The sequence below is a fragment of the Hyla sarda genome, chromosome 4, assembly GCF_029499605.1.
Source record: "Hyla sarda isolate aHylSar1 chromosome 4, aHylSar1.hap1, whole genome shotgun sequence".
In the NCBI taxonomy this organism is placed as follows: domain Eukaryota; kingdom Metazoa; phylum Chordata; class Amphibia; order Anura; family Hylidae; genus Hyla; species Hyla sarda.
In genome coordinates this window covers 120,137,916-120,165,456 of record NC_079192.1, presented here as the reverse complement: position 1 = coordinate 120,165,456, position 27,541 = coordinate 120,137,916, and the positions used below count along the sequence as shown (strand labels likewise).

The 27,541-nt window shown below is 41.5% G+C and overlaps 1 protein-coding gene across 1 annotated transcript in view; it reads right to left on the bottom strand.

Moving 5' to 3' along the window:
• RHCG (Rh family C glycoprotein) overlaps positions 1 to 27,541 on the bottom strand; it is a 132,854-nt gene that overhangs the window by 57,893 nt on the left and 47,420 nt on the right. Inside the window, exon 2 of the mRNA XM_056569253.1 lies at positions 8,331 to 8,517. Within this exon, the coding sequence (XP_056425228.1) occupies positions 8,331 to 8,517 (187 nt within the window). The remainder of the gene's footprint in view (positions 1 to 8,330; positions 8,518 to 27,541) is intronic.

The following is a 27,541-nucleotide window of genomic DNA, read 5'->3' as shown; positions in this document are numbered from 1 at the left end:
CACGATACTCCGGCCCCATGATTGGCATCAGATTCGCATCGAGGGACATGCCCGCATGCGAATCCCCGCCCATCTCTCACCACGCTCCGCTCCTGCAGCTCCAGCATGCGTGTCTCCATCCCTTAGGGTGCACGCGCGCCGGAGCTCTGGAATTTAAAGGGCCAGTACGCCCATAATTAGTGAATACACCTGACACCACATTATAAGTTGTTTGCACCTCCCACACTTCCCTGCCAGATCTTCAGTGCCTATTGCCTGAGAGAAAGCATTCCTACTGCCTGTTTGCCATACCCGTGTATCAAGACCTTCCTGCTACGAACCGTTGCCACCTGCCTTGAGCTTCTGCTATGTTGACTACTCTACTGTCTCTTCCTTCGGTACCTCGCCTTGCCCAGTTACCTGTGTGGTCGAGCCGTGTCGGGGATAGCAACCTGGGTGTTGCCTGCCACAGCAAGCCCATCCTGCCTTGCAGTGGGTTTTGGTGAAGACCATTGGCACCTTACACTCTGCTCCCTGATACGGTCCGAGTGATCAGCCACACAGGTAGAGGATCCACATCCAGCTCCGTTACAAAGATTACTCTGGATTGGGTTTAAAATATCTTTATTAAAAATATCTATGGACTTCCATTCAACTGTTTATCAACGCAGACTAGTGTCCATGTACCAGCCGCTGAAAAATACCCCCACAGCATGATGGTTCCACCACCATGCTTCATTCGGCAGGTGGTGAACGGTGACTGCTTTTCTCCATACATGACACTTAGAATTAGACTTGTGCACAAGAAAAATATTTGTTTCGTTTTTTCGTTTCAGGTAAAATTTTCGTTTCGGTAATTTTTTCGGGCTTGATTTTTCGGATACATTCGGTATTCGGGGGTTCTGGCAATTTTTTAAAGCAGGGGACCATTATCCGGAGTGCGTGCAGGAAAAGAGGGCAGCGGCAGAGATCGGAACATTGGAAGACAGGTAAGATAATATAATTTTATGTGATTTACTAATACATAATGTAATGTTGAATGAATGAATAAATGAATGAATGAATGAATGCTGTATGAATGATTAATGTATTTGATCGATGTGTTTGATAGTCAGGGGATTTATGTATAACATGTCATGTTACTTGCTCTACTGTTTTTGTTACTGTTACCAGAGTGCCTCCAGCTGTTGCAAAACTACAACATCCTCCCAGCGTGCCCTGACAGCCAAAGGCTGTCTGGGCGTGCTGGGAGTTGCAGTTTTGCAACAGCTGGAGGCCCCCTGGTTCATTGGCAAAGATGCGCACAAGCTATTTTTCATCTTTCATTTTTAAATATCCCTCGCTCTTTTCTAAACTGGGTTATAGTTGGTCAATGACATGCATAGTAATTGCCGTGGGAACATTTTTCATTCACAAAACCACAGACTTAATTGGATAATTGCCATTTAGAACGTTTGGGTTCCCAAATTTTATGAATGAAAAATGTTCCCACAGCAATTACTATGCATGTCATTGACCTACTAACTCAGTTTAGAAAAGAGCGAGGGATATTTAAAAATGAAAGATGAAAAATAGCTTGTGCGCATCTTTGCCAATGAACCAGGGGGCCTCCAGCTGTTGTAAAACTGCAACTCCCAGCATGCCCAGACAGCCTTTGGCTGTCAGGGCATGCTGGATGGGTGTTATAGTTTTGCAACAGCTGGAGGCACTCTGGTAACAGTAACTGTAGCGCAAGTGACATGACATGTTATACATAAATCACCCGACAATCAAACACATCGATCAAACACATCAATCATTCATACAGCATTCATTCATTCATTCATTCATTCAACATTACATCATGTATTAATGAATCACATAGAATTATACATTATCTTACGTGTCTTAATGTTCTGATCTCCGCAGGTCTCTTCTTTTCCGTGCACCTGCTCCCGATAATGGTCCCTTGCTTTTAAATGAAAACAAATTTTGTTTTAACAAAAATAAAATTCGTTTTTCACAGTTTTGTAGGCATGTACAATTCGTTTTGTTCGGAGTTTGGATTCATTTGGATGTAAATATTTTGTACATTAGGATCAATCCGAATGTACAAAATATGCAAAATTCGGAAAAAAAAGAATTGAGGTAAAGAAAACTTAAAGGGGTTCTTCTCCCCTAGACATCCTTTGGATAGGGGATAAAATGCCTGATCGCGGATTTGGCCTCTAGGACCCCCATGATCCCTGGCCAGGCACCACAGTAATTTGCATGCATGGAGCAAATTCCCCTCCATGCCAGATTATGAATGACCACAGCAATCATGCCCCCTCCATACATCTCCGACATTAGTTGAGGGGGTGTGACAACCACAGCCCACCAGACCCCCTGCAATCAGACATCTTTTCCCCTATCCTTTGGATAGGGATTAAGATGTCTAGGGGCAGCATACCACTTTAACCCCTTAAGGACCATGGACGTACGCGTACGTCTAAGCTCCCTGGTAGTTAAGGACCTAGAAAGTACGCATACGTCCGTGGGAATTTCGGTCAGCAGGCACCCTGCACAAATGCCCAGGGGGTCATCAGACCCTCCCATGTTGACGATCGCAGCAAATCGCCGGTGAATTCACACCGGCGATTTGCGCGATTCCGGGTCATACGGTTCTATCGTGACCCGGAAAATAAGGGGGATCGGGGTTGTCCAAGACACACTCGATCCCCCTGAAGGGATAGGAGTGAGGTGGCAGGGGTGCCACCCCTCCTATCCCTGCTATTGGTCGTCTATAACGATGACCAATAGCAGATGGGGGCGGGGGGGGGGGGTTAACTTTCGGTTTCCGCCCATTCTGCCCACCCACAATAGGCGGGGCAGAACGGGGAAACCGACGGGGACCGGCGCCGGAGTCCACTTACCGTGGCGGAGGCGACGATCAGCGGCGGGGATCGCTGGCAGCAGAGGATGGCGATGCGGCTCCCTGGATCCTACGGAAGCCGGTGAGTAGCCTAGCAACGTCTGGAGGGCTACAGTTTGAGACCACTATACAGTGGTCTCTAAACTGTAGCCCTCCAGATGTTGCAAAACTACAACTCCCAGCATGCCCAGACAGCTGTTTGGGCATGCTGGGATTTGTAGTTTTGCAACAGCTGGTGGGTCACAGTTTTGAGATCTCTGTGCAGCGATCTCTAAACTTTGGTCATCTAGATCTTGCAAAACTACAACTCCTAGCATGCCCACACAGCAGTTTGCTGTCTGGGCATGCTGGGATATGTAGTTTTGCAACATCTGGAGGGCCAAAGTTTGGAGATCACTGCGCAGTGGTCTCTAAACTGTAGCCCTACAGATGTTGCAAAACTGCAAATCCCAGCATGCCCAAACAGCAAACAGCTGTCTCGGCATGCTGGGAGTTGTAGCTGCGTACTTCCAGCTGTTGCATAACTACATCTCCCAGCATGCCCTTCGGTGATCAGTACTTCCTGGGAGTTGTAGTTTTGCAACTGCTGGAGGCACACTGGATGGAAAATACTGAGTTAGGTAACAGAACCTAACTGGAGGTTCAACCAGTGTGCCTCCAGCTGTTGCAAAAGTACAACTCCCAGCATGCACGGTCTGTCAGTTCATGCTGGGAGTTGTAGTTTTGAAACAGCTGGAGGTTTGCCCCCCATGTAAATGTACAGGGTACATTCACAAGGGCGAGTTTACAGTAAGTTTGAGCTGCAGCAAATATTTCACCGCAGCGCAAACTCCTAGCAGGAAACTCACCGTAAACGCCCACCAGTGTGAAAGTACCCTAAAAACACTACACTACCCTAACACATAATAAAGGGTAAAACACTACATATACACCCCCTTACACTGTCCCCCCCTCCCCAATAAAAATGAAAAAGTATAGTACGGCAGTGTTTCCAATATGGAGCCTGCAGCTGTTGCAAAACAACAACTCCCAGCATTTCCGGACAGCCACTGACTGTCCAGGCATGCTGGGAGTTTAGCAACAGCTGGAAGCACCCTGTTTGGGAATCACTGGGGTAGAATACCCCTATGTCCACCCCTATGCAATCCATAATTTAGTCCTCAAATGCGCATGGCGCTCTCTCACTTCGGAGCCCTGTCGTATTTCAAGGAAACAGTTTAGGGCCACATATGCGGTATTTACGTAGTCGGGAGAAATTGCACTACAAATTTTGGGGGGCTTTTTCTCCTTTTACCCCTTATGAATAGGAACATTTTGGGGCTTCACCAGCCTGTTAGTGTAAAAAATTAAAAACATTTACACTAACATGCTGGTGTTGCCCCATCCTTTTTATTGTCACAAGCAGTAAAAGTAAAAAAAATACCCCCAAAATTTGTAACGCAATTTCTCCTGAGTACGGAAATACCCCATATGTGGGCGTAAAATGCTCTGCGGACGCACAACAAGGCTCAGGAGTGAGAGCGCACTATGTACATTTGATGACCACCTCTGCAAATTGGTGATTTGCACAGAGGTGGCTGATTTTACAGCGGTTCTGACATAAACGCAAAAAAAGAAATACCCGCATGTGACCCCATTTAGGAAACTACACCCCTCACGGAACGTAACAAGGGGTATAGTGAGCCTTTACACCCCACAGGTGTTTGACGAATTTTCGTTAAAGTTTGATGGGAAAATGAAAAAAAAATGTTTCACTAAAAGGCTGGTGCTACCCTAAAGTTTTCATTTTCACAAGGAAAAATAGGAAGAAAGCCCCTCAAAATTTGTAACCCCATTTCTCTTGAGTAAGAACATACCACATATGTGGATGTAAAGTGCTCTGTGGGCAAACTACAATGCTCAGAAGAGAAGGAGCGCCATTGGGCTTTTGGTGAGAAAATTTGTCCGGTATTGAAGGCCACGTGTGTTTACAAAGCCCCCATAGTGCCAGAACAATGGACCCTCCTCAAATGTGACCCCATTTTGGAAACTACACCCCTCACGGAATGTAATAAGGGGTACAGTGAGCATTTACACTCCACAGGTGTCTGATAGATTTTTGGAACAGTGGTCCGTGAAAATGAGAAATGTAATTTTTCATTTGCTCAGCCCACTGTTCTAAAGATCTGTCAAACGCCAGTGAGGTATAAATATTCACTGCACCTCTTATTAAATTCTGTGAGGGGTGTAGTTTCCAAAATGGGGTCACATGTGTGGGGGAGTCCACTGTGCTGGCACCACAGGGGGCTTTGTAAACGCACATGGCCCCTGACTTCATTCCAAACAAATTCTCTTTCCAAATGCTCAATGGCACTCCTTCTCTTCTGAGCATTGTAGTTCACCAGCAGAGCACTTGACATCCACATATGGGGTATTTCCATACTCAGAAGAGATGGGGTTACAAATTTTTTGTAAAAATGGTAAATTTGGGGGGAAAACTGCACTTTAGTGAAAATTTTTTTTTTTCATTTACACTTCCGACTTTAACGAAAAGTCGTCAAACAACTGTTGGGTGTTAAGACTCATTTGACCCCTTGTTAGGTACCTTGAGGGGTTTAGTTTCCAAAATGGTATGCCATGGGCGGGTTTTCTGCTGTTCTGGCACCATAGGGGCTTCCTAAATGTGACATGCCCCCCAAAAACCATTTCAGAAAAACTCACTCTCCAAAATCCCATTGTCACTCCTTCCCTTCTGAGCCCTCCACTGCGCCCACCGAACACTTGACATACACATATGAGGTATTTCCTTACTCGAGAGAAATTGGGTTACAAATTGTGAGAGGATTTTTTTCCTTTTACCCCTTGTAAAAATTCAAAAACTGGGTCTACCAGAACATTGATTCCTGGATAAAGCCTCGTTGGGTGAAACGCGTTGGAGGTCTGGTGGGTAACTGGGGAGCGGAGGGAGTGTTACTGTTTTATGCCACTACTACATCTGGTTTTCTCTGTGATCCGTTTTGTGTGCGTTTTTAACATATTGGTTCTATTTATTTATGGCACGCTGCTGGCACTTTAAATTGTTCAGCACACTTGGACACTATATATACTATTGTTACCTTCTTTTTATCTCCCCCTGCTCCCTGGTTCCCACTTTTGTTTGTCCACGCTGTGTGTGTAATCATTATATGTCTTTATATTATTCTCAATAAAATTCAATTTAGTTTATACATGGTCCGTTTTCAAGTGGTTTCTTTTTCTTTTGGTTTCATATTTAGAGTGTTTACCACAGGACCCTATACATCTATGAGCATATCTCCTCCCCCTTTTTTGGTGCTAAGAACATGCGAGTGTAAAAAATGAAGATTTAGCATTTTCTCCTTCACTTTGCTGCTATTCCTGTGAAACACCTAAAGGGTTAACACACTTACTGAATGTCATTTTGAATACTTTGAGGGATGCAGTTTTGATAATGGGGTCATTTATGGGGTATTTCTAATAAGAAAGCCCTTCAATTCCACTTCAAACCTGAACTGGTCCATGAAAAATTCAGATTTTGAAAATTTTGAGGAAAATTGCTGCTGAACTTTGAAGCCCTCTGATATCTTCCAAAAGTAAAAAAAAACATGTCAACTTTATGATGCAAACATAAAGTAGACATATTGTATTTGTGAATCAAAATATAATTTATTTGGAATGTCTATTTTTCTTACAAGCAGAGAGCTTCAACGTTAGAAAAATGCAAAATTTTCAATTATTTCATCAAATTTTGGAATTCTGCGCCAAGAAACTATGCAAGTATCGACAAAATTTTACCACTAACATAAAATAGAATATGTCACGAAAAAACGATCTCGGAATCAGAATGAAAGATAAAAGCATCCCAGAGTTATTAATGCTTAAAAAAATGTGCAAAAAACGTTCTGGTCCTACAGTGAAAATTGGCCTGGTCCTTAAGGGGTTAAATCTTGGTTTCTTCAGAACAGATAATCTTGTTTCTCACTGTTCCTTAGGTGCTTTTTTGCAAACTCCAGGTGCACATACATCAGTCTTCTACTAAAAAGTGGCCATAAAGTCCATATTGTGGGGTGCTGCAGTGATGGTTGAGCTGCTGAAAGTTTCTTCAATATGCACACAGAAACCTTGGAGCTCAGCCAGTGTGACCATTGGGTTCTTGGACATTTCTCTCCCCCGATTACTTAGTTTGGTTCTAAACAGAGTCCTAGTTGTTCCAAAATTATCCCATTTAGGAGTTCTGGAGGCCACTATGCTCTTGGGAACTTTCTGTGCAGCAGAAAAATGTTTGTACTCTTCTCCAGATCGTTGTCTCCACATAATCCTGTCTCTGAGCTCTACAGGCAGTACTTTCATCTCATTCCTTGACTATTCCTCTGATATACATTGTCAGCTGTGAGACCTTATATAGACAAGCAAGTGTCTTTCCAAATCATGTCCAACACACTCAACTTACCATAGGTGACACCAATCAAGGTATAGGAACATCTCAGAGATGATCAAGGGAAATGAGAGGTCCCCATGGTAAATTTCATGCTATGGTGAGCGCTCTGTTCCGGCGCTCCGACTGGGAGCACTCACCAGCTCGCTCCCCTTGCCGGGCCGCGATTCGCAGCGGGACGCACCCACATGCGAATCATGACCCGTTCCTCACCTGCTCCTGGTCTGCTCTCTGGTTCCCTGAGCGTGCACCCTTGCCTCCTAGGGCGCATGTGCCGGCTTCGCTGATTGGTGCCTGGTCCTTCTGCCATGTTATTTCAGGCAGCTATGCCCCCTCTTCCCTGCCGGATCTTCAGTGCCCCATAGCCTGAGATTAAGCGTTCCATTTGTCTGTTTGCTTGCCCGTGTTCTTGACCCTTCCGCTATGTTATTTAGACTATGCATCCTTTCCACCTGCCTTGACCTTTCTGCTAAGTCCGACCTCAACTTTGCCTCATCCTTCTGTATCTCTCCGTGCCCTGCTTCCTGTGTGGTAGGGTCACATCGGGGGTAGCGACCTGGGTGTCGCCTGCCGCAGCAAGCCCATCTTGCCTTGCGGCAGGTCTGGTGTAGACCAGCAGCACCTTAGACTCCGCTCCACGATATGGCCCTAGACATTAGCCACACAGGTCAGTGGATCCTCATCCAGCAGAATTACATTTCAGGTGTCATAGCAAAGGGTCTGAATACTTATGATGATGCAAAATGTTACTTTTCATTTTTAATAAATTTGCAAACATTTTCTATTTTCACACTCTCATTATGGAGTACTTAATACATTATATAGCAGAATGGCACCAGCAATATATACCAAAAAAATTGAGGACAATAAAGCATGATGTTGGTAGGCAACAAAACAATGGGGCAATTGTATATTACTTATGTACTTATTATTTATAGTAGTAGCCAGATAACTATGGGGATAATAGATAAAAAAAAAATATTATCAATGTATTAAAAGAAGATGGGCCCTTGAAGGCCTGGTCACCTTGTTACGCTGATGGGAATCTTGCCTTCTTGAAAATTGCCGAGCCATCCCTGCATAAGAATAGCCCATTGTATTCCAAATGCTGCAAGCATGAAGTTGAACCCAACACTGCAGAAGCCATAAAACTTCAGAAAGGTCATGAGGAAGCCAAAGCCAACAAAGATCATGACGTGGACATCCTGAAAACCTACAAAGAAAACAGAACAGAAGGGTTTGTTCTTCCTATATATTGGTAGACATTATCTAGCCAATAATATCTTGTGGGATATTTTTATGTATTATTGTATATACTCGAGTATAAGCCGAGTTTTTCAGCACAATTTTTCGTGCTGAAAACACCCCCCTCGGCTTATACTCGAGTGAACTCTCCGCCCTCAGTGGTCTTCAACCTGCGGACCTCCAGATGTTTCAAAACTGCAACTCCCAGCATGCCCAGGCAGCCATCGGCAACGTCCCTGTGTGTCGTCGTCAAGGCAACGTCACTATTCCGGGGCCAGGCGCGAAGCACGGAGAAGAGGCCCACCCGGTGAAGATGGACAGCCCGGAATGACTATCCCTCCCCACCGGACGGTCCTGCAGCACAGATGGCCCGGAGCAGCTCACCCGAACGTCCCGCCGAGCGGAGGTGAGTACAAAACTAAAGGGGGAGGGGGGCTGGATGATGATGAAGGCCCGGGCAGTGGTCTTCAACCTGCGGACTTCCAGATGTTTCAAAACTACAACTCCCAGCATGCCCGGACAGCCATCGGCTGGGAGTTGTAGTTTTGGTACATCTGGAGGTCCGCAGGTTGAAGACCACTGTTAAATCAGACATTGACAAGCGGTGATGATGAAAGGGGTGGTGTGGGATGATGACAGGGTAATGATGAAGGGGGGGATGATGAAGGGGGGATGATGACAGGGTAATGATGAAGGGGGATGATGAAGGCGGGGATGATGACAGGGTAATGATGAAGGGGGGATGATGAAGGGGGGAATGATGACAGGGTAATGATGAAGGGGGGATGATGACAGGGTAATGATGAAGGGGGGATGATGAAGGGGGGATTATGACAGGGTAATGATGAAGGGGGGGATGATGACAGGGTAATGATGAAGGGGGGGATGATGACAGGTGATGATGATGAAGGGGGGATGATGACAGGTGATGATGATGACAAAGTAATGATGATGAGGGTGTTAATGACGGGGGTCTGGATGATGACAGGGAGGATGATGTATTTCCCACCCTAGGCTTATAGTCGAGTCAATAACTTTTCCTGGGTTTTGGGGGTGAAATTAGGGGCCTCGGCTTATATTCGGGTCAGTTTATACTCGAGTATATACGGTAAAAGGTTTATCCCACGGACAAAAAACAATATTTACCAACATTGATCCTCCTTAGCTCCTACTTTTACATCATTTGGGCCAATCTCATCATTGCTTCTTACTGCATCTATGTGCATGCTCAGCCAATCACGCCGCAGCAGAGACCCTCCTTCACATACCGATCCTGCTGAGGCAACTTACCTTAGAAGCAGTGGATGGCACTGGATGACATCCAACCAGGAACTGCTAGGGGACTGGGGTAAGTCAGTAATTTTTTACATTCCCTGAGCCATATATAAAATGTTAATCTCTGGAAACACCTTTTTTTTTTTTAAAGAGGCACTGTCATTGTTAAAAACTTTTCATATATTGCAGGACTCATTATAATATGACATTTCACAATATACACCTGCTAAAAAAAATTTTTTTTTCACCTGAAATTCAAGCTCAAAATAGCCGCCACTAGGGGTCGCCTGTCTTTTAGCCAGACAGACTAGTCTAGATTTTACAGCATACTGGATACCGGCCGTAAAGCATACCGGTATCCGGTATAGGAGATTTCTATTGAGTGTATGCAAAACTACAGATAAATGATGTGTGGACATGCTGAGAGCTGTAGTTTTACAACAGCTGGAGGCAACACTTCTCTAACACAGTTATTTACAAACATTGCAGCTTAAGTTGTTACTAAACTACAACTCCCAGCATGCTGAAATAGTCAAAGCTTTCTCGGACTCCTGAATGACAAAGAAGTTGATCAGACATTCAGGAGTCTGTGAAAGATGAATGACACACATAGTGACAGCTATGCTGATTAGCATCCAGCTTTACTAGGAGAAGATAAACCAGATAGAACATGTATTCATAAAAATGCTGTACTTTTATCTAAAAAATTATTGCACTAATTTTATAAAGACCTATTTTTATATTTATAAATTTTTTCCTGTTATGAATTTACCATGAGGTCTTCTGATTACTGCAGGCAATCTCCAAGTTTCTTTCTCTGTGTAACATGACACAGCATAAAACCAGAGAGGAAAGGGTTACAGAGTAGAGAGTACTGATTGGCTGACTGCACAGGCTTGCTCCTGTGAGGGAGACAGAAAGACACGCCCCCTCCAGCCTGCACAATGAAAAAGTAACTCACCAGCAGATAAATGTTTATATCTCTGGATATATAGGTCCGAGACGCATAAAAATTATATGCACATGATCAGGATTGGGTCCTGAGTAACATATCACTTTTTTCTTTATTTTTGCACTATGACAGGTACGCTTTAAATCAACTGGTGCCAGAACGTTAAACAGATTTGTAAATTACTTGTATTAAAAAATCTTAATCCTTCCAGTACTTATTTGCTGCTAAATACTGCAGAGGAAATTCTTTTTGTTTGGAACACAGAGCTCTCTGTTGAATCACGAGCACAGAGCTCTCTGCTGACATCTCTGCCCATTTTAGGAACTTTCCAGAGCAGCATATGTTTGCTATGGGGATTTTCTCCTACTCTGGTCAGTTCTTAAAATGGACAGAGATGTCAGCAGAGAGCTCTATGTTCCAAAAAGAAAAAAATGTCCTCTGCAGTATTCAGCAACTAATAAGTACTGGAAGGATTAAGATATCTTAATAGAAGTAATTTACAAATCTGTTTAACTTTCTGGCACCAGTTGATTTTTTAAAAAAAGTTTTACACCAGAGTACCCCTTTAATTCTTAATAGAAATCCTTCTAATGTAAGGAATTAAGAAAGAACAAGCACTATTTATATAGCACTAAACAATATAGACATTTTAAATAAAGAGTCTGTTTGAAAAAAAAAAAAAAAAAGCTAAATGGCTACTTCTGGCCAGAACCAGCTGTAATTATACAGACAGCCATGGACAAGAGCGGTGCTGTTTCTGGTACCTGGCCCTGAGGATGTTAGAACAATAGATTTTAATGTTAGTTTTATAAAACTTGACTGCATTATTTTATAGAGGCATCATACTTAATGGATATTTTTTCACTGGTTTCAAAAGTCGCCACCAAGTCCATGGATTTGTAAAGTTCCTGTAGTTTATACAGTCAGTGCATGTAAACTGGCTAATGTACTCAAGCTACACATTACCTGCAAGGTTAACTCAAGGGGACAATGGAACGTAATGCTTTCTCACTCTAATTTCTGATAATAATCAAGCATATTTGGGTTAAGCACAACATAATTAGTTAGATATTAAATCATTAAACCCAATTCAATTACACCTGTGACCCTGTATACACAGTAATAGGTCACTCACAATTAAAAAGTGGCACAAAAGTCAAATGAAATAAAAAAAGAAATCCAAGATGCATAACAATAATCTGCTTAATTATAACTGTAAATCATTGAAATCAGTGAAGACAACAGATTAGTGGCCAACGCACGTGGTTGTAGCCATTGTGCCAATGTTCTTGCTGTGCAGCCATGAATTGCGTGGCAGATGCCACTTACATGTTTACGGTGGATTGCCACAATTCTATGACAAACCCAGGTGAAGCTCCTTAAATCGTTAAGGCCATGTTCACGCAGGTGTATGTAGAAAAGTACTAAAACCGCTAATGAAACGCCAACGCGTTTCGATGTGTTAACATATCTTAATGCATTTTGAAGCAACAATAGCATCTCTTATTGTATTACTTTTTGTAACTCTTTCCATGCTAGGATTCTCTCGCTTTTTCCTTTTTGCTTACATAGCAACTTGCAAACTCAGTGCACTAGTAACCCCTTTCTACCCCCACCAACCATCTAGTACGGGACTGTGTAAATCATCAGCCCATCACAGTGCCAGCCGGTTCAGACAAGTGCACTATGTCAATGTATAGCAGTTAGGAGTATGTTGTGCTGGGCTATGATTGGCTTGAAAAGTAAGGGAAAGGAAGCACTGTGTGTGTACTAGTAAACTGCCTGGCTCTGGCCCCCTCTGAAAGAAATAGAATGATAAATAGCTGTACATCATGAAGAAGACTCAATAGCAGCAGTGAGAGCAATAAAATCACAGCATCAGCACTCTGAAGGGTTAATGTAACTAAGCTATTCAGGTTTATAAAAATCTCATGAAACAACAGGTACGGTTTAACTTTTCTTTATTTCACATGGATTTCCCAAATCTGCAGCAGATGCTGTACATGGAGTGAAGCAGTTTTTATTTATGTATTTATTTCTTTTTTAAACATAGGGTTCTGGTAAAGTGAGAGTTAACATTATTGCCTGGCAGATTATTGGGGTGTGGCAGTGGAGAGGTAATATTAAATGTAATGATTTTGGCTTATGTAAGGGACACTAAGTAATTATTGGGTTAGATTTCAGAAAACTCTCTAAAGAAAAACATAGTGAAACATATCCACCCACAAACCTGTTTTACAGGTTTCAATGATGGTTTCTGTGGGTCTCTTGTTTGTATGATTTGATACTATTTGCTGTATACCTTTCATGTTACTGTACATGTTTCTTGTCAATTGTCATTCTCATATATTTGTCACATTCTTTATTTTGACAGGTAACAATCTAGACTATTCCCTTTGATTGCTGAATTGGGTTGCAGGCTAGGACAATACAGTACATTATTATTCAAAGATTCTTGGTATATGGGGATTAATGTATAAGAAACATTATTGTTTTAGGTTAATATGGTAAATGATGTTAATTAATTATGAAATACATTTATTGCACAAAAGAATTAATGTTACGTCATTTGGAATCAGGTACACAGTGTGATTTGCGTCATACAGCATATTGACCTGAGAGGACTGTTTCACATTGATAGAAAAACCAAAGGTACGAACAGGCGTCCTGCACTCACCGAACATAACCTGGTTAGTCAGCTCCCATCTCGGGCTGCTCCTCCGGCAGGGACTTCAGAACAGCGTGGGGCGCTAGCGCCCCACGCTGTTCTGAAGTCCCTGCCGGAGGAGCAGCCCAAGATGGGAACTGACTAGCCAGGTTCTATTCGGTGAGTGCAGGACACCTGTTCATCCCTTTGGTTTTTCTATTATTGATTGCTGTCTACATGGTCCTTGCACCATCGCTACTGGAAATGGCTGGTTATCCTACCTAGAGTGTTCGTGTCCATCTCAAGTAGCTGCGGGCTGAAGGTAATGGGGCCACTTATTTTTTCTTTATTGTTATTCTCTTTCACATTGACATTGCTCACTTTGCTCCCATTGCTCAATTGCCTGTATTACTTCACATCTTTATTCTTGTCTGGTTTGCTCTGGTTAAAATACTAAGGTTGGTTTTAACTCCCTAACCTGTTTCTATAAGGCTGGGATGATGATGCACTTGGCAGATTCCTGCTTTTCAAATGAAGATAGAGGTCAGAACCTGTTTACGGCAAGTACACACTTATTCTAGAGATCTAAGAAGAGATTATTAAAAATTAACATAAGAAGCTCATCTGCGAACAATATGTGTTCAGTATATAGATAATGTGAACAGATTATGTACATGCACAATATAGAAAGTATATGTTCATTTATAGAGCATTTTATTTCTTCTAGTTGCCTGGGTGTCATCCAGCTTTTCCAGTCTTCTGAAGCCCTAGCAGTGATAAGCTGATTGTCCTTCCTGCACTTCTCAATGCTAAATCACTGCCATGCCATGTTTTCTCTCCCCCTCATTCTTCGTTCAGATCACAATAAATCTTCTCTCTATTGCCCTGTCCCCTCTACCTGTCAATGCAGTATTTTCTGCACCTGCCTTCTAAACAGTTAAATCATACTTAATACCATAACATTGACCTGGCGGCAGAATGTTTAATTTTCCTGGGCAATCCCTTAACCTAAGAGTAACATGATCATGAGAATTACCAGAAGTCCCATTGACTTGCTGTCCATGCTCTGTTATAGTGTTGCTCACGAATATTCGCAATTCGAATATTTGTCGCGACTATCGCATATTCGCAAATTCATGAATATTCCGAATTTCACGATTAAAATTCGCTTCTACGAATATTCGTCTTTTTTTCAAACTGTTTTAAAAACTGAGCACATTGTAGGGATCTCCTTCGAATGATAAATGCAATGCTTGTATCATTTCATTAAAGACCCAGGGATGAGACTGTGAGGTGAAAGGTTTATGCATGCGAATATTCGCATTGCGAATGTTCGCAATATGAATATTCGTAATGCGAATATTCATGGAAATTCCGCCCTACTTATGCCTGTGAGCCAATGAGAGTTCTGCAAGCACAGTTGTCAGAGCTTAGCAACGTCCCTCGCATGATGTTATGGCACGCATGCGCAGACGAGCGAAATTTCGCTATTAATTTCGCATTCGCAATAGCGAAATTTTGCAATTCAAAAAAAAACGTCAAGAATATAACGAATATTCGAATTTCACGAATATGGGACGAATATTCGGCCTCATATTCGCGAAATATCGCGTATTCGAATATGGCATATGCCGCTCATCACTACTCTGTTATTTTACTCTCGGGCTGTGGGGATTGTCGGCAGCAGGACAACCTTAACTTGTATATGTTATTGGAGCATGTTCAAACTTTGAAAAAAAATCTCTTGTTTGGTCCCATCTATCCCCTTCCTGACCCTTGACGAACCAACACATCATGCGACGGGTGAGGCGAGTATCGTGCGGGCCTGCAAGTCACATATGCGTCACAACCGACAGATGCCCATAGATATCAACAGAAGACATCTGACAATAATGAGGGACATCAGAAATGTCTCTGATGTCTGTAATTTAAATAGTTAAATTATGTGATCTATACAGATCACAACATTTAAACATTAAAGGGGTTATCCACCATAAGGTGATTTTAGCACCTACCTGCCAGACAGTAATGGACATGTGTAGGAAGGATCTGTGCTTGTCTTGGGGTTTAATGGCTAAATTGTGAGATTATCATAACGCTGAGGCTATCTTTTTTGAACTGGCTATTTCCTATTGCAGTTTCCTCCCTTAAAATACAATTCCCATGATTCCCTTGTTTGTAAGTGTGAGGTCACTTTTCTCCATTCAACACATCAGCCACCCCAGCCAATAAAGCACAAATGAGCTGCATTCCATGCAACAGACCAGTGTTTTCTAACCAGGGTGCCTCCAGCTGTTGCAAATATACAGTTACTTGCAGAAGGATCTTCCTCCCACCCAGTGGTCACTCCACCCATTGAAGCAAAGACAGGCTCCCTCTGAACACCTGACTTGTGATGTAATGTCTCAGGCCACACTGCAACCTGGGAAAATCTGAGATAACACAATTTTTTTATGCTGTTAAAAATAAACTTTGGGGCAAGAATCACGCAAGACCACCATCACACGCAGGCACGGATACTATATTATGAACTACCTAACTTTACAGTCTCTGTAGAATAGTCAAATAAAAAAAAAGATTCCTGGAATACCTCTTTAATTGCCGGTAAGCACTGGTGTTTAGTGGACCCATCAGTATCCCTGTAATGTAATCGGGGTGAGGGGGAGGGGGATGCCAATGGGTTGCTGGGAAAGCCTGGAGCCTTACCTTTACTTTTGGATCTTCCCTGGCTCTGTGATTCTTAAACACTGCCTTAGCCAGGGGAGCGCAGATAACATAGATCAATGTAATGCAACAGCATTACATTGATCTATGTAAGCCATTTACTGGGGGGGGGGGGGAGGTTAAAAAGTAGTGAAAAAAGTAAAATCATGTTTTAAAAATATACAAAACATTAAATCCCCAATCTTTAAAATAAACACTAAGTTAAAAATTACATGTATTAGGCATCGCTGCGTGCGCAATTGTCCGAACTATTAAATTATTATACTCCTGATCCTGCCCGGTCAATAGTGTACACGCACAATGATTCCAAATGCCAAAATTGCTCATTTTTGGTCACATCACATCCCAGAAAAAATGTAATGATCATAAAGCTATAACTACACTGATAGTTAAAATCTACAGCTCATGGAACCAAAATAAACCCTAACACAGCTCTGCAGGTGGGAAAAAAAAGTTACAGGGGTCAGAACACGGCAATGAACAGATTACATTTTTTTTTTAAAAGTTTTATATTTTTGTTAACCATAAATTAAATAAAATTTACGGAACATTTGAGGAGTTGTGAAAGGGTTAAAGATCATATTAAAGAATTGGAACAATTCAATAACATAAATAATATAACAGCTTACAGTCAATACTCAGCTTACTGGTGTCCAATACAAAGTGTAGGGTATCTGGATCTGAATGAGGTACACGCTGCCATTAAAGGAGTACTCCAGTGGAAACAAGTGGGAAACACATTTTTTCAAATCAACTGGTGCCAGAAAGTTAAATGGATTTGTAAATTACTTATATTTAAAAATCTTAATCCTTCCAGTACTTATCAGCTGCTGTATGCTCTAGAGGAAGTTGTGTAGTTATTTTCTGTCTGACCACAGTGCTCTCTGCTGACACCTCTGTCCGTGTCAGGAACTGTCCAGAGTAGAAGCATTTCCCCATAGCAAACCTCTCCTGCTCTGGACAGTTCCTGACATGGACAGAGGTGTCAGCAGAGAGCATTGTGATCAGACTGGAAAGAACTACACAAATTTCTCTGTAGTATATCTGTAGTATTCAGCAGCTGATAAGTATGGGTAGGGTTAAGATTTTTAAATAGAAGTAATTTACAAATCTGTTTAATTTTCTGGCACCAGTTGATTTGAAAACATTTTTTTCCACCGGAGTTCCCCTTTAAAGGAAGTATTGTCAACATTATTTTATTGTATTGTTTTTTTCATGCAGTGCCCTAAGATATTTAAAAAATATAACAGCATGGTGTAATATTGGGGACAGGAGGCCTTACCTTGTTATGTTATTGAAATTATCATTCGTGCAGGAATCAATATTATTACTTTAGCACTGTTTAATATGGCTCTATTATAGTGTATTGTATGGTGCTTCCACAGGACACGTGTGTGTGTATACTGTATACTATTTCTTGCGTTGTTTAGTTTATCAGCAGCTGCAGCTATTATCTAAAAATAAGATAATTGTGTGGTAGAATTCTGTCATGTTATAATCTACTGTCTCCAGGAGATACTGTATCTTCCTATTGTGAGGTGTGAGCCTGACACCTGCTAAGGATACCCTAAGGCCATCCTTCTTAAAGGCATTGTGTTACTTTGCTGCTGATATGCTCTCTGTTACTACAGGTATTTTATATGCCCCAGGAAGTACAATCCACTCTGCAAATAATATGTGTAAGGCTCCTTTAATATGGACAGACCGCTATCTGATACGAACATTGAACTAAATGATGGGGCTTGTTAAAAGAAACCTTTACAGGGCTCAGTTATTGTACATGTAGGGATCGGTGCATTGTTCTTGTGGCCCTTAACTGTAGATCGCACATACGCTGTATGCACAGGGAGATGTGCGAGGGACCATTCATGATATTTTGTGTCAAACACTTTCATAATAAGGGCTCGTTTATGCGGGTGGAGTACCTGCTGAATTTACGCAGCGTATCTGCTGCAGAAAATCTGCAGGAGATTTTGCTACCATTTACTTCAATGGGTCCGAAGGAAAATCTGCAAATATGCCTCTATTGCAGATTGGCTGCTGACCCATTGATGTCAATTGTAGAAAAATCTGCTGTGGATTTTCCTCAGCAAATAAGCAGTGGAAAGTCCACAGGTAATCCACCCATGTGAACGTACTCTAAAGGTACATTCACATGTACAGGATCTACTGCACATTTTGTGCAGCTGATTTGGCTACCCATTGAAGTTGAGTAGCAAAATCAGCTGCACAAAATATGTAGCAGATCCTGTACATGTGAACGTACCCTAATAGAATAACCAGCTTATTAGAAGAATAATCACCCTGTGTAATAGAGTGTTTAGCCAGGTTACTGCCGTTATTTTTTTACAATGCTCTCAATTAGCTTTTTGTAGAACACAATTATGACTAATCTATAACCAGGGACAGGACATCATTTAAAGCTGCTTCTCTTAATTTCTGCTGTCAATTCAAACAAGTTTATCTATAGGCTGATTGCTTTGTCACGTCTGATGGCCTGGTTACTGCAGTTACACAGCTTTATTATTCTGCAACATAGCACAACCAAGTGGCACATTCCTAGCAACTATTCAGTGGGTAGCAAAATACACAGCTGATCTTGCTCCCCATTGATTAGAATGGGTAGCAAAAAATATGCAACAGCAAATACTCAGCACATGTGACCCTAAAACGCACAGCAGTAATTAGAACAACTTAAAGAGTATCTCTTATGATCTTGTTAAATTTTATAATCCTCCCAGTTCACTGCCCCCATCATGATAAACCACCCCCTGCCATTATTTTTCCATAATTTTTTAGTTTTCTACCTTAATATTGCTCAGTAGTTTCTGATCAGTCAGATTCACAGACTTGGAAGGGGCGTTCCCCAGCAGGCTGTGATATCATCTGAAGCCATACAGGGGAGAACTTCCTCCCTCACTCTGCTACACACAGCCTAGAGCAGCTCAGTGTGACATGAGATATGATTGGCTAAGACTGCACACACCCCCTTCAGCATTTCCTGATTTTGGACTTCTGCCAGGCCAGCAGGAGTCCAAAGTCTTGCAAGAGATGGGGGAAATGTGCTCTGGTGAACAGCTTTAAAAAATAAAATAAAAAAAATAAAATAAAGGTTACTTACATTCAAGCAAAGATACATTTTAACTTGGAGATATAAACACCACTGACTTCTATGGGGTTGGCCCTTTACAGTATATCTCATATGGTACCTCTCACCATGATTTAGATCCACAATGCAAAGAGGAGATGTTCTCTCTCCTTATGCAAACAATTTATTCACTTAAATTTCACCACATACATAAAAAAGAAAAATACCCAACATGGTTCAGGAATACACTCCTTTCTAAGGGTGCATTCACACACTAGCAGCTGGTTTCCTGCTGCGGGAAACCCGATGCGACTTACGCTACCATTCATATGAATGGGTCTGCAGACAGTCCGCAAATCTGACACTATTGCGGACTGTCTGTGGACCCATTCAAATCAATGGTAGCGTAACTCCCAGCAGGTTTCCTGCAGCACAAAATCCGCTGCCAGTAATAGCGTGTAAACGCACCCTAAAAGGGGTACTCCGCCCCTAGACATCTTCTCCCCTATCAAAAGGATAGGGGATAAGATATCTTATTGGGGTGGTCTTGCCGCTGGGGACCCCCGCAATCTCTCCTGCAGCACTGTGATGTCACGATACTCCATCCCCTGCAACGCCCGTCATCAGTCAGAGTGATCCTTGCTCTGTGCAGATGAGAAACGGGGTGCTGCAGGAGAGATCCCGGGGGTCCTCAGTGTCGGGACCCCCACGATCAGACATCTTATCCCCTATCCTTTGTCTAGGGGATAAGATGTCTAGGAGCAAAGTACCCCTCTAAGGATTACAGCACCACTATTTGCACACTGTACAAGCACTGTAATACACTGTACAAACTAATGCGCACATGGCTCCCTTTCACCATAAGTGACATATCGCAATGCAATTAACTATCTTTTATTTGCCTAAACATCTTCTTTATGCTCCATTTTTCATACAAATGCTCCCTCAACTTTTCATCCACTTAACATGCAATTGCCCAGATGTATCAATCTGCCTGAAACCCTAATTATCTGGATTTTCCCATAACAACCAATCATAGCTCAACTTTATATATATATATATATATATATATATATATATATATATATATATATATATATATATATCTTAACGAGATCTTGAAAAGTGAAAGTTGACCTGTGATTGGTTGTTATGAGAAAAAACAGACAATTAGGGTTTCAGGTTGATTGATAAATATGAGCCAATATGTTTCTATCCTCTTAACCCTTAAGGACGCAGCCCATTTGGGCCTTAAGGACGAAGACAATTTAATTTTTACGTTTTCTTTTTTCCATGATAACATACTTTTCTTTTACTCTTGTGCTTAAAAAAAATCGCAAACTTTTTAACCAAATTAGTACGTTTAAAATCCCCCTATTTTGAAGACCTATAACTTTTTCATTTTTCTATATAAGCGGCGATATGAGGGCTAATTTTTTGCGCCATGATCTGTAATTTTTATTGACACTATAGTTGCCTATATAGAACTTTAAATCCATTTTTTATAAATTTTTTGGGGAATAAAATGTTATAAAAAAGCATCTATTTTGGACTTTTTTAAATTTTTACATTCACGCCGTTGACCGTACGGTATCATTAACATTTTATTTTAATAGTTCAGATATTTAGGTACGCGGCGATACCGAATATATATATAAAATGGTTTTTTAAACACTTTTTGGGGGTGAAATAGGGAAAATGGGACAATTTACGTTTTTATTGGGGAGGGGGTTTTTCAAATTTTTTTTACTTTATTTTTTACTTTTTTTACTTTTATTTGTACACTTTAACAGTCCCCATAGGGGACTATTTATAGCAATCACTCAATTGCTAATACTGTTCAGTACTATGTAAAGGACATAGTACTGATCAGCATTATCGGTCATCTTCTGCTCTGATCTGCGGGAAGGCAGATCAGAGCAGAAGACGCTGGGAAGGCAGCGGAGGCAGGTGAGGGGACCTCCGTCTGCCGTGCTGGATGATCGGATCACCGTGGCAGCGATCCATTTAAGTGTCCGCAATGCTGCAGATGCCGTGATCTGTATTGATCACGGCATCTGAGGGGTTAATGGCAGACATCCGCGGGATCGCGGATGTCCTCCATTACGGGCGGGTCCCTGGCTGCAATCAGCAGCCGGGACCTGCCGTGCATGATCCAGGCATCGCTTTGATGCTAGCGGTTATGCTTAGGACCTAAATGTATGTCCTGGTGCGTTAAGTACCACCTCACCAGGACGTACATTTACGTCCTGCGTCATTAAGAGGTTAAATAATATGTACCCGCCTATTGCAAACCCATCTGAGTTTACACAGCCATTACAACATTTTAGAACTCTATAACCTCTCCATATATGAAAAATATTAATAAGAATCTTTTTTTAATATAAAGTTTGATAAATAAACAATTACTAATAGCATAGTAACATATTGGGGGAGACTTCTCAAAACCTGTGCAAAGGAAAAGATGCCCAGTTGCCCATAGCAACCAATCAGATTGCTTCTTAAATTTTGCAGAGGCCTTGTTAAAAATGAAAGAAGTGATCTAATTGGTTGCTGTGGGCAACTGGGCAACTTTGCATTGTGTGTCTGTGTGTGCCACACTAAGCATGGAAAACAGAAAGAGGAGAAGAGAACTGTCTGAGGACTTGAGAACCAAAATTGTGGAGAAATATCAACAATCTCAAGGTTACAAGTCCATCTCCAGAGATCTAGATTTGCCTTTGTCCACAGTGCACAACATCATCAAGAAGTTTGCAACCCATGGCACTGTAGCTAATCTCCCTGGGTGTGGACAGAAGAGAAAATGTAATGAAAGGTGTCAACACAGGATAGTCCGGATGGTGGATAAGCAGTCCCAAACCTCCTCGGTGAAACTGGAAGGAAAATCAATATGGATACACACCTCGCACTTCAAGAGGGTTCCTACACCATGTTCCTGATACATATCCTTTTTTGTATATGTGGAGTGCAAACCCAGCAACCCAATCCAACTCCACAACACTACTGGGCCGACTTGACAATGACCCAAGGGTTGTATCCCATGTATTGGTATAATTCTTCCAGTGCCCAAGTGCCTACCTTTGAATTTGACTACTGTGACATAGTGAATTGTCCCGAGGTGCCAAAACAATGTCTTTTGGATGGAGATGACAATTCAATATACATATGTGTGACGGATGACTACTGGGTGAACGAATGTGACTATTGGGGAGCAGTGGGATGGAACACAGGGACTGACTGGGACTATAGACCACAGAGTGCAAATAGAAGAAAAGACAATACCGGCAAGTCTCTACTCCAGAGAATGATACTTTCTAAATCGGGCTCCTGTAACGAAAATGGGAAAGCTGGTTCTAGCATGCCTCTTACCATCAAGATAGAAAACCCAGGCCCACAAGGGTTGTACATGGTGGGACACTCAAGGGGAAACTGGGGACAATGCAGCCTAATGGACATGGTCATTTCAAATGAGTCCAAAGATCAGTTAGGACCAATAATAATAAATACCATACTGAAACATGCCCAGGCTTTTGAAGATCACATGGTGACTACAGCGGACCCCACAATTGAGGATACCATGATAGTTGAAACCGGGTCCTCAGACACTAACCTATGGCTAGAATGGATAAAATATACCGTAAAATAGTATAATAAATCAGACTGTTATGTATGTGCTGCAGCTAGACCTCACCTCAGTACAGTTCCAATTCCAGAAGAGAGTCAGGTGTGTTTTTACCAACATGGCCACTGATTATTCAAAATGTGAACAATGGAAGAAAGAGTACCCTCTAATAACTGAGAGCACAAGGCCAGGTGAGGGGATTACCATTTACAAAGGAAACTACACCTGCTATGTTAGCAGAAAAGGGAAAGGTAAATTTATGGTAAATCTTCCCAAAGGATATTGTTCTGAATACAGTAAACTAAGTGAATCACAGATACAAGATCAGGTTTACTCCTTAGGTGACATCTATTGGATCTGTGGGTACAAGAAAATCCGAGCACAACTAAAGGATGATTGAACGGGTGAATGTGCACTAGCCAAAGTTTTAATGCCTCTGCACATAATCCCAGATCAGGAGAATCCCACTGGAGGTAGCCTAGACCACATGTGTACTTCAATGCTATTGGAGTCCCAAGGGGGGTACCTGATGAGTTTAAAGCAAGAGACCAGGTGAAAGCAGGGTTTGAATCAATTTTTCCAATTATCAATGTCAGCAAAAATGTTGAATGGATAAACTACATATATTACAATCAACAAAGGTTTGTAAATTATACAAGGGACGCCTTAAAGGATTAGCTGAACAGTTAGAACCCACCTCTACCATCACCTTCCAGAATTGAATGGCCCTAGATATGATTTTGGCAGAGAAAGGAGGGGTATGTAAAATGATGGGGGAGACTTGTTGCACTTACATACCAAGTAACAATGGTCCAAATGGTAAGGTTACAGAGGCCATAAAGAAACTAGAGGATTTGTCTGTGGAGTGGAAAAAAAATTCAGGAATAGATGACCCTGGGATCAATATTTCTCATGGTTAGGAGACTGGAAAAAATAGCTTCTCCAAATAGTAATCATATTAGTGGTTTCCATTGCAATAATAATGACAATTGGAAGTTGCATAGTCCCCTATGTAAAAAAAAACAATAACCTCCAATGTAGAGGCCGCAATTCCAACAGGAGCAATGTATGTGTATATTGAACCTACTATTTCAGCCTATCTGAACCTAATTTGTACATCAGACCCAAGCATGACCGAGAGAATTCCCCCCATGAGAACAACTAACCTGTATGCCAATAGCGCAAGGGCAAACCCAGCAGAGTAGGGCTAATATAAGAGTCTCTGGTGAAGGATCAGTCTGGGTACAAAGGGGGGTCATTCACAAGGAGCCACTCATCTCAAACCAGTGAAGCATCCCATACCCATTTTTTTTTTCCCACCTGAACCTTAAACTATTAGGCGGAGTATATTGTAGGGAAAGATTATGTCAAATTATGTTTTTCTAGGAGGGAATTGACAGGGATTACCCTTATCATTTTGATTACTGATCTATATATATATATATATATATATATATATATATATTAAGAAATATACATATATGCTAATATGCTGCAGAAAAACATTATTTTCCTTTTAACCCATATATCTGCTTGCTATTTGCTTGCAACTTAGATGGGAATGACGCCAGGAGGCCCAAGATGAGACGTCAGAAGACAAAATATTTGAAGAAGATACAGATTGTATAGAAGGACAGAGATCTGGGATTGTCCAGTATGAAGACCCCTTAATTCCCTGGTTGAACTTGATGGACATATGTCTTTTTTCGACCGTACTAACTATGTAACTATGAAGAGCGAGAGAGCCGCATAAGTGAACTTGGGCCAAGAAAGAAATAGATGCTTAAATATGCTAATATGTACAGACACAAAGCTCAAATAACCAATCAAAATATAACATGATGATTTTGACATGATAACTAACCTCCTTTTTTGTCAAATGTAAAAACTAATGCGCTTCTGTATAATAAACAGAACTCTCTCTGGGAACTCTTTGAGAACACTTGGGAACTCTGAGTTTCTTGTGAGAAAGAGTTTTATACCAACTTTTTTGTATTGTGTACATTTCTTGTGTCGACACTCAGCAGTATACAGCAGCAGTTATGCACATTTTAAGGTCTCATCCGCACCCATCCTTGACTCAACCAAATATTAACCCCTTAAGGACCAGGCCATTTTACACCTTAGGACCAGAGCATTTTTTGAACATCTGACCACTGTCATTTTAAACATTAAAAACTCTGGAATGCTTTTAGTTATCATTCTGATTCCGAGATAGTTTTTTCGTGAAATATTCTACTTTAACATGGTGGTAAATTTTGGTGGTAACTTGCATCCTTTCTTGGTGAAAAATCCCAAAATTTGATGAAAAAATTTAAAATGTAGCATTTTTCTAACTTTAAAGCTCTCTGCTTGTAAGGAAAATGAATATTCCAAATATTTTTTTTTATTTACATTTCCAATATGTCTACTTTATGTTTGCATCATAAAATTGACAAGTTTTTACTTTTGGAAGACACCAGAGGGCTTCAAAGTTCAGCAGCAATTTTCCAATTTTTCAAATTTTCAAACTCACTATTTTTCAGGGACCAGTTCAGGTTTGAAGTGGATTTGAAGGGTCTTCGTATTAGAAATACCCCATAGCAGACCCCATTATAAAAACTGCACCCCCCAAAGTATTCAAAATGACATTCAGTCAGCGTTTTAACCCTTTAGGTGTTTCACAGGAATAGCAGTAAAGTGAAGGAGAAAATTCACAATCTTAATTTTTTACACTTGCATGTTCTTGTAGACCCAATTTTTGAACTTTTACAAGGGGTAAAAGGAGAAAATTTATACTTGTATTTTTAGCCCAATTTCTCTCGAGTAAGCACATACCTCATTTGTCTATGTAAAGTGTTCGGCGGGCGCAGTAGAGGGCTCAGAAGCGAAGGAGTGACAAGGGGATTTTGGAGAGTACGTTTTTCTGAAATGGTTTTTGGGGGGCATGTTGCATTTAGGAAGCCCCTATGGTGCCAGAACAGCAAAAAAAAACAAAACAACACATGGCATACCATTGAAGAGAAGGAGTCATATTTGGCTTTCTGAGAACAAATTTTGGTCAGGGGGCATGTCGCATTTAGGATGCCCCTATGGTGCCAGAACAGCAAAAAAAAAAAAAAGCACGTGGCATACCATTTTGGAAACTAGACCCCTTGAGGAACGTAACAAGGAATAAAGTGAGCCTTAATACCCCACAAGGGTTTCATGAAGTTTGCATATTTTTTTTGCAAAAATTTTTTTTCACTAAAATGTGTGTTTTTCCCTAAATTTCACATTTTTGCAAGGGTTAATAGCAGAAAATACCCCCCCAAAATTTGTAACCCCATTTCTTCTGAGTATGGAAATACCCCATGTGTGGATGTTAAGTGCCCTGCGGTCGAACTACAATGCTCAGAAGAGGAGGAGCGCCATTGAGCTTTTGAAGAGTGAATTTGTTTGGAATGGTAGTCAGGGGCCATGTGCGTTTACAAAGCCCCCCGTGGTGCCAGAACAGTGGACCCCCCCCCACATGTGACCCCATTTTGAAACTACACCCCTCACAAAATTTAATAAGGGGTGCAGTGAGTATTTACACCCCACTGGCATTTGACAGATCTTTGCAACAGTGGGCTGAGCAAATGAAAAATAAAATTTTTCATTTTCACGGACCACTGTTCCAAAAATCTGTCAGACACCTGTGGGGCGTAAATGCTCACTGTACCCTTTATTACATTAGGTGAGGGGTGTAGTTTCCAAAATGGGGTCACATGTGGGGGCACGTGTAAACGTGGCCTTCAATTCCGGACACATTTTCTTTTCAAAAGCCCAATGGCGCTCCTTCTCTTCTGAGCATTGTAGTTCGCCCGCCGAGCACTTTGCATCCACATTTGGGGTATTTTCTTACTCAGAAGAAATGGGGTTACAAATTTTGGGGGGCTTTTTTTCTATTTTCCCTTGTGAAAATGAAAAATTTAGGGTCACACCAGCATTTTGGTGAAAAAAAATATTTTTTTCATTTTCCCATCCAACTTTAACGAAAAATTTCAAACACCTGTGGGGTGTTAAGGCTCACTATACCCCTTGTTACATTCCATGAGGGGTGTAGTTTCCAAAATGGGGTCACATGTTGGTATTTATTTTTTTGCGTTTATGTCAGAACCGCTGTAAAATTAGCCACCCCTGTGCAAATCCCCAATTTAGGCTTCAAATGTACATGTGCGCTCCCACTCTTGAGCCTTGTCATGCGCCCGCAGATTATTTTACGCCCACATCTGGGGTATTTCCGTACTCAGGAGAAATTGCGATACAAATTTTGGGGGTCTTTTTTTCCTTTTACCTCTTGTGAAAATAAAAAGTAAGGGGCAACACCAGCATGTTAGTGTAAAAAAAATTTTTTTTACACTAACAGGCTGGTGTAGACCCCACATTTTCCTTTTCATAAGGGGTAAAAGGAGAAAAAGCCCCCCAAAATTTGTAGTGTAATTTCTCCCAAGTATGGCGATACCCCATATGTGGCCCTAAACTGTTTCCTTGAAATACGACAGGGCTCCGAAGTAAGAGAGCGCCATGCGCATTTGAGGACTAATTTAGGGATTGCATAGGGGTGGACATAGGGGTATTCTATGCCAGTGATTCTCAAACAGGGTGCCTCCAGCTGTTGCTAAACTCCCAGCAGGCCTTGACAGTCAGTGGCTGTCCGGAAATGCTGGGAGTTGTTGTTTTG